We start from the raw sequence: 14,015 nt of genomic DNA on the forward strand, positions 1-14,015 counted from the left end.
TCTCCCTAAATTGAGGTTTCCATATATAACCTACAACAGTAACGTAAGTTCTCTTTTTTCTTTTTTTTTTTTTAAAGATTTAATTTACTTATTTGAGAGAGAGAGTGAGCAGGAAAGAGTGCACATGAGCAGGGACAGAGGGAAAGGGAGAAGCAGACTCTCCTGCTAAGCAGAGACCCTGACCTTGGGCTTGATCCCAGCACCCCAGGATCATGACCTGAGTCAAAGGCAGACGGTTAACCTACTGAGCCACCCAGGTGCTCCAGCAGCTTGAGTTCTTAAACTATACTTTCATCGTGTCATTCTCATATAAATACCCACAGTCATATCTTAATTCTATAATATTAGTAACAGTATTATCTAAGTGATTACTATGTTCCTGCACCATGCTAAATGCTTAATACATGTGAGATTATTTAAATCTTTCAAAAATACACTACATATAATTATTCTCAATTTATAGATAAGGAAACTGAGACTCAGAAGAGCTGCTGACTAACTTACAAGTGACAAAGCTAAAATTCAAGCATAGGCCTGTCTCTATTCAAAGCCCTTAATCAGTATCTAAACCAGTGCCTGGCACAGAGTTACCACTCAATAAATATTTGTTAAATAAATGAGTGAATAAATGAAATACCATGCTGTACTACCTTGGTATAATATTAATAGTCAAGTAAATTTTTATTTTTTAATATAATACCCGTATTTTACACTAAGCAAAATAGCTGGCATATATTACCTTCTTAATGAGTATTTTTTGAGTTGAGCTATATTAAGAAATTGTGTTAGTTAAAACAAAAAGAAATTATATTCGTAAGGGCCCCATTAACAGGAGCATGATACTGAGAAAGTCTTATGGTTTTAATATAATCCATATTAATATTTCTCTATGTTGGTTAAAATTATTTATAGTTTTGAATTAGGTAAACCACAATTACTTAACTAAGTTAATTTTATGAGCATTTAATTTAATTAAAAATACAGGAAGCTTCCATTGGTGGAAAATAATATTGCTGGGGCACTAAATATTGTGTGTGAACATGTTGGACATTCACACCAAATTGCTTAGGGTGTAGAGATTCCTAAACAGTCTGGACAAAATTCCTTGGAGATAATGTTTTAAAATTTTAATATAGAACAAATGTCACTCTCTAGCAATTTAAAGATATAAGGGACTTCAGAGTTCAATAACAAATACAGAGTTGTTATTTGAAACAAAAATGTAGCCCTTGAGAACAATCAGTTCAGTTTTCTAACAGCAGTTATAGTATGTGGTCATAACCATTTTTCCCCCTTTTACAGAGGTCTCTAGGTACACATTTTTAATGTATCCTAGCAGTTTCCAGTTAATGTTTTATATTTCTGTAGCTATTATTTTCTGTTGAAAGAAAACTAGTAAAGGTTGAGTCTAAAAAGGGAAAACAAAGAAAAAAGATCAATATTAACACTCGACAAATATTGACTTAGCAAAGTGACTTTGTTGTCTTTTTCTCACAGGAATTGATACTGAATGAATGATTTATTTATAAGAAATACCTATGGAAAATATTTGTTAAACAAAATTTTAAAATTGCTTGGCAAAGTAGATATATATAGTTATATATATATAGAGAGAGAGAGCGCGCTTAATAATATACTTTGCTTGGCAAAGTATATATACATATATATACATAATCAATTCTTCAAGCTCAAAAACTTGAAAAGTCATCTCTTTCAAACTAAATACCTTTTAATAATATTGTTATTCATCATTTTTACTTTAAAATTACTAAAACCGGTCCATAGGTAGAAATGCTATAATCCACAGAAAAATCTCAGAAAATTACTTCACAAACTTTACTGGTTCTCTGTAGACATTGAATAGTTATATATACACTTAATGTCAATTTTTTTTTTTTTTTTTTTTTTTTTCCAGAAAAATTCTTACCTATTAATTTAAGATACTATACCTTTGGGGCACCTGGGTGGCTTAGTTGGCTGTTTCTGACTTCGGCTCAGGTCATGAGCTCAGGGTCCTGGGATCCAACCCCACGTCGTAGCGCTCCCTGCTCAGCAGGCAATCTGTTGTCCCTCTGCCCCTTGCCCCCACTCATGCTCTCTCTCAAATAAATAAATAAAATCTTAAAAAGTAAATAAATAATATAAAATATAATACCTTTATTGAGTTTGGCTCAGTTAACTTTGAATTTCGGTTACTATTAGCACCCATGGTAATTGTGAAGGAAACAGATGTTTTGAACTTTCTAGTTGTTGCCATTAAAGAACTCCTGGTATCAGCTGTAACAAGTAATAGTCTCACATCATGAAAAGTTATCAATACTAAGTCTATTTCTAAATACAGTATAGTATAAAAGGCATGTCTATTAATTTCTTTCTCTTTGCTCTTCCTATTGAAATAAAGTCAGACGTTTCATATTTATCTGTCTTTAATGGTCCCTAATATATGGGCTACTAATAAGATTCTATATTTCAGTATGTCACTCTTTCCCCTGAAATTTTAGTTTTAACAAAATATAATAAGCATAGCCAAGCTTATTTTTATTCTACAATAAAATTTTTACTTCAAAAATTTTTACAGCTGAGAGTCTAGAAATAGTACCTAACAAAAGCTGGATTCTCATTTGTTTTATCACTGATAAACTTAGAAGAAAAATTTATCTGAATATGACTCTTCATTCTTGACCAAGAAATCCTTAGTGTCAAAAGTAAATACCTTTATTTGAGAATGTTTCCTGATCAGTTTTTCTTATGATTCTAGGCGATGGTTTTGGTACTGGTGATGGATCCCTTTCAGGGGATCCTTCAGTGTGGCTTCCAAACTGTTGACGCTTCAGTTTACTGTCAACCTCCAGTTTTTCTACAGTAGTTTTGAGACATTGCTCAATGGTTGTCATGTATAATTTACAAAACTATAGGAAATAAAAAAGTAGTCCAGTGGGTAAGACATTCAATCATACATTTGGGAGGAGGCAAATGCACATTAGTAGGCAAGAGATAGACTGATAGATGGTATATATTTCCTATTGAACTAGGTTAGTCATTTTATTTTCCTGAAATCAGACTGACCACCCTCAAGTGACCCAGTGAAATGCAGCCATGATTCAATGAGAAGGTCATACTCTGAGTGAAAATAAAATGTTACACAAAGAGAGGTGATTTATTATTTTTTTATAAGACATGTGTAGGCTTGAGTTTGTTCTAAATAATTTTTATGATTCTTCCACCCCAGAAAAAGGTATATTCCTGAGGACAGTTTCTATGCTTTGTGAGTACATGCATGTATTTTACCTTGATTATTTCTAATATAGTCATCAGATTACAATACTCTTCAGATTAAATTTCAAGTGTAATTTGTATTAAGTATGTCATTGCCAATATTAAAAAGATATGCCCCTTTAAAAATTCTTCTCCTACACAGTATACAAATTTACATTAACATGATCTTATGTACCTTGATATAATCAAATTTGCCATCAGCATTTACATCTGCCAAACTTATTATGGCATTTACTTCTTCACGAGTCATCTTCTCACCTCTCTGAAAAAACAAGATTTATTTTAAAGAAACATGACAATCACTTTATTATGAGGGGAAAAGGGCAGAGTGGAAATTCATTTTAATTTTTTCTATAAGTCAGTTTGACTATATGGTTTCATTATAAATCTCAGAATGAGTATTATGTTGAGCAAGAATGAAACAAAATAAAATTTCACAATTTTACTAAATTTTGTGGAAGTATGAACTTCAGTTTACTAAATTTCAACAATATATATCATCAAACCAGTAATATTATTATCACTGAATTTAGAGTAATGATGATTTCTCACGATACACCAAGAATCAGAATGGATTCCCAATCCCATTTATACTTTGCTTCTTTTTTACTTATCACATATAAGTCTATTCCCAAATTACAAAACATTCTGGGCAGCAAATAATTGCAAAGGAACACAAGGGATTGCAACATGGGTTCAATTTTATACTTTATGTTTTATTTACAGAGCACCTTTCATCCAGAAGGATCCTTAAGTACTTTATAAACAACATATATGTGATTCATTTCACCTGCCAAAATTATTTTTAATGTGGCCTTGGTAGCCAAAGCTACATTCCTTATAGTTTTGCCAGCAATGCATATTACAAAACTATTTCACAAATCTTACCTTTGTTAGAAGTTTATAAAGATCAGTGTGTAAAATAGAGCCATCGTCATTTACATCTAATTGCTTAAATGATTTTAGTAGTTCTGCTTTTGAAGTAGGCTTCTCCTTCCTTAAAATTATGCAAAAATCATCAAAATTCAGTTTGGCAGTTTGAGGAGTCCAATACTTATTAATGGTCTTTTGGGATGGATTTCTTCCTGCATGCTGTAGAGCTGTCCAATAAAGCAAGTGTTACTTGTTATAGTAACATTTGGGATTGGTATCTGAATGTATTTTTTCTTTCCATCATTATATTATATTATAATATTATACAAAAGTATATACATACCTTTGGGGTTCATAATCTAGTGATATCAATGTATGCCTGACTTTCAAAAATGAAAAAATATACATATTACCAGCTATAGATTCTTGATCTATTAATGACAGAATTAAATATTTTTCTGTTCTGACAGTTGGTTCTCAACTTACATGGTTTAACTGATAACATGATTTACTTTGTAAAAGTGCCTGGAAAAAAAAGATTAAAAACAATCATCCATTTAATTATTTTGAGGACCTAAGAATAACCACAAAAAGCATTAATTATTACTTTTCTGGCCCAACAAATACCTTAATGAAATGAGGAAATCATTAATTTGAGAAAATTATTGTCAATAAGGCATGATATCTAAAATGTTCATCATTGCTAGATATTACGATTTCAGGAATATTAATCATTTCACAGATGTCAAATACAGGCACAAAATTTAGCTATTTGCAGTTACAGCCTTGCTAAAACTCAAGAATCTCAACATAGTTTGAGAGAAGTCTATTATGGAGATGCAATGATTGAATTACTCTTTCTTAACCAGAATCTTTAAAAATACTCCATAACCAGTTATTCACGAGATGTTATTTTTTAAAAGGCATGCCCTTATATCAATGTGAGGTAACAAACCACAATGTGAGAAAGGCTTTGTATTTGTGTATGTCATACACACTGAAATATAATGGTTCTAAACAATTATATTTGTAAGTTTAAAAGAAGTAAATTGGCAATTTGTACATAAACAAATCTCTACATATTAAGACTTAATACTATCTAAAATGAACCAGTGATATGATTCCTAAGCACTATAGATGGAATTAATAAAATTAAAGGTGTAACTGACCTGAATTTTGCTATCAACTTCTACTAGAAAGCCTTTTATTGGGGATTTCTAACTATCTTAGGTGAGATTTCACAAGATTTGGGCACTGTCAATCAGCACTAAAAAAAGATCATATGGATACTCCACAATATGATGAATAAGGACGAATATATATAAAATAATTTTTAAAAATATCCTCAAGGAAATAGAAATTAGAGCAAAGTGATAAATATAGATATTTGTGAGTCCATTATATTGAATATTGACTGTGTAGAGGCATAATACAGAGTGGTTTGTTTGTTTGTTTTCAGAGATTCAAACTTCTTGGTTGCTAAAATTTCTAATCTAAATAGGAAGTCCACACCTGAAGTGTAAAATTGCTACCTGTGGTCATGATTTAAGGTTAGTAACATATTAGAAGTCCACGGACTAAGAGAAACGTTCCCATCCTCCAGCTTATGACAGTGCAGCATACCTAGATAACTAAAACTTTGGCAGAGAAAAGAAAACAAGACATCACCTAGAGGCAAAAGAATTTGCACCTAGGAAGGCTTTGTGGAAATTTGTAGTGGTGGAGACAATGTAATTTTTTTTTTAACTTCCAAAGGCTTATTTTGGATGTAGACAAAAGTTCTGATTACCATGCTGCCCTAGGAATGAACAAAAGATAAGTTTTGCCCAGCATAAAAATGAACAATTACATATTTCATCTATTAAGAGAACCAGGGAAAAGATACATGTGTTTTAGGATTCCATCCCCAGCCAACCTCCACCCTTTAAAAGGTAAGAATACAAGTAGGACCTAAATGAAGTTGTGATTTGAGGTCAAAAGTCCATGTGAAAGAAAATGCTGGGGTGTCTGGCCAGCTTGGTGAGTGAAGCATACAACTCTTGATCTGGGGTCATGAGTTCAAGCCCCAAATGAGGGGTGGAGAGAAAGAAAAAAAGAAAGAAAGAGAGAGAGGAAGGAAGGAAGGAAAGAAGGAAGGAAGGAAGGGAAAAGGAAAGGAAAAAAAGGAAAGGAAAGGATAAAGAAAGAGGGGTGCCTGGGAGGTTCAGTCAGTTAAGCGTCTGACTCTTGGTTTCAGTTCAGGTCATGATCTCATGGGTTGTGGAATGGAGCCCCTTGTTGGCTCTGCACTCAGTGGGGAGTATGCACAAAGATTCTTTCCTTCTGCCCCTCCTTTCCTTCTGTGCCCTCTGTCTCTCTCTCTCTCTCCCTCTTTAAAATAAATAATCTTAAAAAAAAAAAAAAAAGAAAAGAAAACGCTATTTTCTGTACAGCTTTGAGTCAATGGGTATGTAACTTTCCCACAAGTGGCAGGTCAGCATACACTTGATGCTGTCTTTAATAACAAAATGGCTTTTGGGGGCACCTGGATGGCTCAGTCAGTTAAGCTCCAAGTCTTGATTTTGGCTCAGGTCACGATCTCAGGGTTGTGAGATCAACCCCACATTGGGTTCTGCAGTAGGCATGGAGCCTGCTTAAGATTCTCTCTCCCTCTGTCCCTCCCCCCTGTAAAAAAAACCAAAAAACAAAAATGGGTTTTTAATATACTACTAATTACAAAATAACTTTCTCAGAATAAAATTAATTATGCCTAAACATGTACTCAGTAAGCAGACATTCTCATATCTAAGAAATAGGTATAACTTAGTAATTACTAATGTAACTAAATTTCTAATTTTGGAATTAGTTGGAGTCCATTATTATGCCTAATAACAGTAAAAACATGTAACTGTAAATGTTTAAAGGTTTACATGAAAATACTAATCTTGTGAAAGGGTTTACTTTAAGCTTTGACATGAATCCATAATACCTGTATTATTTATAAGTTGGGAAAAAAAGGAAATCTAAAACTTTGGTAATGGTACTGTCCTGTCCAACCTTGAAATGGAATGTCAAAGCACATGTTATAGGCATAAATGGCAGAAAGATATAGTAGTAAGAAAGATATCACTGATTTACCCTACTTTTTAAAAATCTAGATTATCTGAACTTAATCATTACTATGTTACAAAGAGAATTTCACCATAAAACCGAAAGTGTATATAAGCTAAAGAAACACTGAATTATCCAGATAATTCTCTAAAACTGATAGCACCTTAGTAATACTCATATATTCACCTAGTAATATATATTCTATATTACTCATATAGTAATATAGATTCACAAACTAAATGGCATAATAATCAAAGACAGGTTAAACTGTTAAACAGGAGATTCATGACCTCACACTACTTTCATAAGAAAAAAGAAAAAACTAAAATTATAGTTTATAATAAAATGTAAATTTAATCTTTTCAATTTTTGTATTTCAAATATGGATTTCCTCAAATAGAGATCTTACTATGTACAAACCTAAGACATTATTGCAAAAATGTCAGAATTTTTTTAAGGAAACCCCAACTTCTAAAGTTGGCAAAATAACTCAGTTTCTCTATTCATGAAGTTATCAGCCTTGATTAAACTGACATGAGTATTCAGTTTGTGAATATATAATCATAATCTCTGTGATTGTGATTATATATTCATATATATAGAGATTGGTATCTATATATATGTGAATATATAATCACTTATAATCATTCAACCTGTTTTTATATATTCTTTACATTTTCCCAGTGTAGGTCAAATTCAGGCTTGTGATTCAAATGCCACATGCTTTAAATTCTATTATTATAGACTCTTACAAATCTTATATATATAGAATCTTATATAAATCTTAAGGTACCAAATAAGAATTTTTTAAAAAATATTTTAAGTAATTGATGAACACTTTAAAAATACTAATCTAGTTTGTATAAACATTGAATGTTTTATTTTGAAGCTACTAGAATATATAAATATATAAAATGGTATAGTAGCATAATATAGTTCCATTCCTCAAGCTTCCCTAAGAAACTGGGACGATCCAACAAAGTAATTCTTACTCTTGTCTTTCTGATCTATTAACTTTCAACAAATAAGGAAAAATATGTAAATTTTAAAGAAAAATTTACCCAAGTAAAGTTGTTCTTTCGAAATAATGTTCTCTAAGCTGCTTTTAAAAACAGTTAAGTAGGCAGCTCTACAATTCATATAAAATAGCTCTTCTTCAGTTAGTAGAAATTTCTTTGTTCGAGGACTCTCTGAAAGCGCTGACTTCTGACTGGAGAAAGCTGCATCTCTTCCTGGACTGATGGCCATTCTATTAGAAAATAATTTTATATTTTAGTCAATGTTAATCTCCTAAAATGCAAATGTCACCTTGCCTTTCAAATGGGGGGAAGAGGAATCAATGTATTAAAGTTTTTGTATGTGAGGGGAAAAAGACAACTATAATATGCATCTGGTTGTATTATTATATGCTAAATTAGAATAAGCTTTTGGCAGTACATACATACATATAAATATACGTGTATATTTAGAAATAAACTATATATGAGATGCAACATATATATATGTGTGTGTATATATATATATATATATATATATATATAGGAGAAGCCAAAAGGATAAAGCCAAAGCAAAGATGTAATATAAAAACAAAATAAATATTGTCAAATAAATAAAATCTTTTAAAAAAACACAAAAAAACCCAAAATAAGTATCATAGAGCAAAGGAAAAGCATACAACAATTCTCTTAGAGGATAGTAAGTTAGGACACCTGGGTGGCTCAGTTGATTACTGGTCTCCTGCTGCTCAGGTCATGATCCCAGGGTCCTGGGACAGAGTCCCACATCAGCCTCCCCGCTCAGTGGGGGAGTTGGCTTCTCCCTCTGACCTTCCCCCCACTTGTGCTCACTCTCTCTCTCATGCTCTCTCTCAAAAAAATAAAATCTTTTAAAAAAGGACAGTAAGTTAAGTTTTAGTAAGGTTGTCAAGAGGATTAAATATAATACGTGTGAAGCATACAGAACAGTGCCTTGCACATAATTGATGCTAAATAAACTCTGAAAGAGTGAAACTCCACAATAATAAGACTTTGGATGTAATGGGATCAGCAGTTGGCATCCATCCCCTCAGCAGGAGCAAAAGGTCACTTCACCAACAACTCAGTAATGCAGGCCAACCTTTTGAATGACTGAATTTTTTGGATCCCATTTACAGCATTATTGTGAGATTTTACTGCATTCATTACTAATAATGTTGTGGGGTTATACAGCACCTCGGCTCATAAGCCTTAAAGAATTATCACACATCTTAATTTATCCTTATTACAGCGGTCAGGTACTTTTTGACCCTTTTACAGATAAGGAAATTGAGGGACAGAGATGTCACCCAGCTAGCAGTACAAGAGGCAGTACATTTTGATAACAGTTTCTTCTTTATTAATGTGAATGAAGGCTTCTTGTACAACAGCTACTCTGAGGCACTAAATTGTGCTGGTGGTCTAACCCCTTCCAACATCATTTTACCCAGCTTTGACTTCTAAAAATACATCCCAACCTAATAAATTGAATATTTCAAGTTCAACAATAAGACGACACAGGTAGGGTCCCCTTCAGGACTCATTGGATTCTTACTCAGGAGGCCTAAATCACTTGCACCTTCTTGAATTATATAGGTCTTTTACACTTGGGAAAGAAAGATAATAATCGCTTATCATGGATGAAGTACCCTATTTATAATACACAGACTGCCTGCCTGACACTTTCATATTACACCAGATTTAGAAGGACCCCATAGGGATGCGGTGTCACAGTCTGGTTACTGCAAATTGATACCACTATAATTAAGCATCAGTTTTAAACACATATGCGTGCACGCATCTCCTCACGAATGTGGGGGGGGGGGGGCGCGTACGGAAACTGTTCTGGTAAGAAAGAATGAATGTTCATTTCGCAGCAAGCTATTTTTAAATTTAAGGGTTTATTTTTTTATTTTTATTTTTTGGGGGGGGGGGATCGTCCTCGAATACGCTTTCCAAATAAGGTGACTCCCTCACGTGGAAATCCCACAGCAGAAATGTTCCACAATTCTATTCTTTCCCTTGTTGTCACGAGAGACTAAACGGAAGCTTCAACAAATCTATCACCGCACCCCTCCGGCTTGGAAACCGCCTTCACTGAAACTCCAGCCCGAGACCAAGACGGGCCTAGAGTGGCCAGTGCAGCAAACGGCTCCGTTAATAACCCGCCACACGACAGCAAGAAAAATAAACTGTTTTTAACAAGCGTCTAAGGCCTCTCTAAAGGGCCAAGTGAAAACAGAGCCGCCCAGTCCCCGGCCCTGCACGGTGGAATCCGTTCACAGCCGACCTCGGGCAAGCTCTCCTGCTTGGGGGTTTCTCTAGGACATGGCTGCGGTTTTTTTGTTTTTTTTTTTCCCATTTTATTGGCTGCGGTTTTATATACACTTGAGGTATACACGGACCCAGTGTTGGTGTGAGAGGGAAGTAAAAGAAGCAGGTGAGAGAAAAGGAAGCCGGACAGCGAGCAAAGCAGGGCGCGGCACAGAGACAGAGACAGCGAACTGTTTGCTACCTAATTGCAGCTCGCACGCGAGGAAGCGCCGCCAGTTCTCTCCGCGGATTCCTGATCCTCTCACCGCTGCCCCACAGACCTCGGCCTTTCCTTTAATTACCATGGCAACTGCGCCTCTCCCTCACCGGAAATAAGATTCAGAGCACCTCCCCAAACAGTCCGGGTAGAAATCTAGGGAGGTGAATCAGGAGAGGACAGAGACGGCTGTGCCGCTCATCTATCGGGGTCTGGAATGACCAGAGCGGAGAGAGGGTCCTGTGGTGCACTGGCAGGGTGGATGAGGTCCTAGGTCCTTAATTAGACTCTCCTCCCCTTTCCCCCATACACTCGGATCCCTCGGAGGAGGGAGGGTGTTTCCAGCGGGCCACCTTGCGTGTGACACCGCGTCTGGCGCCAGCGGGCCCGCGCTTTTCAGACTCCGGCGTTTCCCTCCGAAGGGTCTCTGCTTTAGGAAAGAAGGGGCTCGGTTCCTTTTAACTCGCGGTGGTGCTTTCCTGAATGTCGAAATGCCGTAGGTATCCGCCCTCCCCACCCCATTGCTGTTTCTTGGGTCCCTTTGTGAACAAGAAGAGTAGATACTATGTTGTCCTTAAAAATAGAAGCCTGTTCCTTTACTAGCAAAAATGGGTTTACTAGGGAATCAAAGCATTTCAATTCGCTGCGTGCAAGCTATGGCTAAACCATAGGTAAAGTCCAACAAAGGCGCGGAGTTGTTTTATGGAGAAGAAGGAGGAAGTTGGGAGAGGTCATTTTGCCCAAAGTCCGTGGGAGGACAGTCAGTTCATGTTCAAGTTGACGGTTTCTCCTTGCCTGAGTTGCAGGGGTGGTTTGTATTTTGTAGGAGGTGCAGTGTACGTCTTTCCGTATTGCGACTTGTAATTAAGGGTTCTTCCCTGTGGAAACTCTTCTGTTGGAGTGTGTAATTGACAGTTCTTGCTATATGACGTTCAATGGTATGAGATCCCCTTTTAGCCTCCCCTTCTAGCCTCCCTACTCCACTTTAACGAGGCTTCCCCTTTATTATTTTTCACATTTCCTCCCTTTGGTCAAGATCTTTCTCCAAAAGCATTGCTGATTAAGAGTCAGGTTCTTCTTAATTCAGTGACCTTTTGTCCCTTAGTGCCAGGAAGGATCTCTCCTGGGTGTTATGTCCCACTTTGGAGGAAAATTGTACAAATTGGAAACCTATTAAGGTCAAATTTGAGTAACCAGGGGTAGCAGGGAGAACTCTCAGGCATTTTCCCCTCTATGGTCCATATTATCAAGACTGTAAGCTTTGGAAATCGTCTTACTGAGTAACATCGTTTTTACAAAGATTTGACAGGCAGCAAGTACACAATGGAAAGTAACATTCCCAATTCCAAATTGTGTGATGGTTCTAAATCAGGATCCTAGATCTGAAAATAGCCAACTAAAAATATTGGCACTTATTCCAACTTAGGGAAGAAAATTTCCCCCCGCTGAAGCAAACCTATGTCATGTATGCGTGCCTCCTCGAAGTCCCTACTTTAAGCGGTCATGAAAGCAGAATGATGATTACTGCAAGAGCACACTGAAAGAATTATCTTGTGCATTTGAGAAGATATAGTGTAGGTATAAACATGAAGCAATAGCTGGTGAACTTTTTGCAAAACAGTAAAACTTCAAAGACCTTTTTAAAAAGTATTGTTATCTCAAAAGAACTGTTGGAACCAAATGTGTTGTTAATAATACGGTAAAGTTGAAAATTCAGAAACCATGACTTTTGGATAAGAATCCAGAGTTAGCTAATATTCCAGATGAAAAAGAGAGACTTCTGTGAATCCCGAACCTTCTAACCAGGCCTGGTCCAGACATCTTGGGAAGTCTGTGTTATCAGGTATAGTTGGCCTCAATTCCAGGAAATCTTTGTGATCAGATGGTGTGCAGATCCAGTCAGGGTTTGATGCTTTCTTTGAATGTGTCACGTGAATCCAAGAGTCCATTCTTTGAGGTTTGGCACAGAAGTGTTGGCTAACAGTCCCTGATAGGGGGCTTTCCAACTAGATTGAAGAGAGTCTTTCTGGAGGCATTTGTTTGTTTGTTTGTTTTTGTTTTGTTTTGTTTTTTTCAATAGCTGAAATCTCCCAAGTTGCAAGAGGAGGTGCTTAAAGTTTTTGTCTCCTGAGAGTGCACTGGGAAAGATTGCTCTAACAAGGCATATAGTTAGTTTTGATAGAAGCAATTAGGCCTTTATAATATTGAAATATAATCTCCTTTTCTCAACTGTGGGTCAAAGGAACCAGGAGCCAAGTGCATTGGATGTCCTGTGACTGTCTCAAAGTCTATGAGTTCCCAAGGGAGTGGGTCTGATACTTAGAAAGAACAAAGGCAATGCTTTAGGCCAAGATATATGTGGAGTTGATTGTTAATAGTGCCATTAGTGTGTTCAACTAACCCTGAGGATTGATGATGGTATGCACAATAAAAGTGTTGTAAAACTACCCAAACAGCACAGACTTGTTAAAGCACCTAACCGATAAAATGGGTTCCCTAATCAATGAAGTTTAAGAGAGGTTCCCCACGTGGGGATAATTTTTTCTAGTAGAATTTTGGCCACAGAAGAGGCAATGGCCAGTCTACTAAGGAAAACTTTAGTCCAGTGAAGAAACATACAAACCATAACCAAAGCATATTTAATCCATTAGATGGAAAAGCTTTATGAAATCCATTTGTGAAAACTGAATGGTCTTTGAGGTAATTTAAAGTGCTGGAGAGCTGGGCAGGCAGGTTCCCTGCATTGTGTTTTGGGCAGGTGGGACAAGTGAGGTGGGCACTTTTTGTGACCTCATTAATAATTCCTCACCAATACTGGTTCATGAACACTATCATTTTGTTAATAGACCAATGGTTTAATGCATGTACAGGGGTAAATAGTGGAAATTTTAGGATTTCTGGTAGGGCCAGATTGTTAATTGGTCCAAGTCAGTTTTTTCTTTTTAATCAAATGAACAATTATTAGATTTCTAATATTTTTTCCTGTTCTGGCGCCAATTGTTGGATGTTTCTGGTCAGTTTTTCAAAATTATCATGGGGGAATATCCCTTTGGAACATGATAGAGGTTTGGCCATTGGTTTCCTTGACAGCAGCATTTTTGGCAGAAGTATCAGCAAGATGGTTTCCTTTGGCATCCAGGGAGTCATTTAGACTACTTGGGACCTTAACAACCAGAGCAGGCAGCAAAAGTATGGCATCTAATAAATTGTAGACATAGGAACCATTTTTAATT

General features: G+C 35.8%; 2 protein-coding genes across 3 annotated transcripts in view; one reads left to right on the forward strand and one right to left on the reverse strand.

Moving 5' to 3' along the window:
- Positions 1 to 10,897, reverse strand: part of EFCAB7 (EF-hand calcium binding domain 7) — a 46,801-nt gene extending 35,904 nt beyond the window's left edge. The window contains exons 1-6 of one of the 2 annotated variants that reach the window (XM_046025588.1): positions 10,768 to 10,897; positions 8,301 to 8,488; positions 4,165 to 4,376; positions 3,452 to 3,538; positions 2,714 to 2,909; positions 2,156 to 2,277 (exon numbers count right to left, since the gene is read on the reverse strand). In XM_046025588.1, the coding sequence (XP_045881544.1) occupies positions 2,156 to 2,277; positions 2,714 to 2,909; positions 3,452 to 3,538; positions 4,165 to 4,376; positions 8,301 to 8,487 (804 nt within the window). In that variant the 5' untranslated portion in view covers position 8,488; positions 10,768 to 10,897. The remainder of the gene's footprint in view (positions 1 to 2,155; positions 2,278 to 2,713; positions 2,910 to 3,451; positions 3,539 to 4,164; positions 4,377 to 8,300; positions 8,489 to 10,767) is intronic. The other variant, XM_046025596.1, reaches the window with a different exon arrangement.
- A 263-nt stretch (positions 10,898 to 11,160) lies between these two features.
- Positions 11,161 to 14,015, forward strand: part of LOC123926642 (integrin subunit beta 3 binding protein) — a 74,916-nt gene continuing 72,061 nt past the window's right edge. The window contains exon 1 of the mRNA XM_045980587.1: positions 11,161 to 11,278. Within this exon, the coding sequence (XP_045836543.1) occupies positions 11,274 to 11,278 (5 nt within the window). The 5' untranslated portion in view covers positions 11,161 to 11,273. The remainder of the gene's footprint in view (positions 11,279 to 14,015) is intronic.

The sequence above is a fragment of the Meles meles genome, chromosome 1 (genome assembly GCF_922984935.1).
Source record: "Meles meles chromosome 1, mMelMel3.1 paternal haplotype, whole genome shotgun sequence".
NCBI classification, from domain to species: domain Eukaryota; kingdom Metazoa; phylum Chordata; class Mammalia; order Carnivora; family Mustelidae; genus Meles; species Meles meles.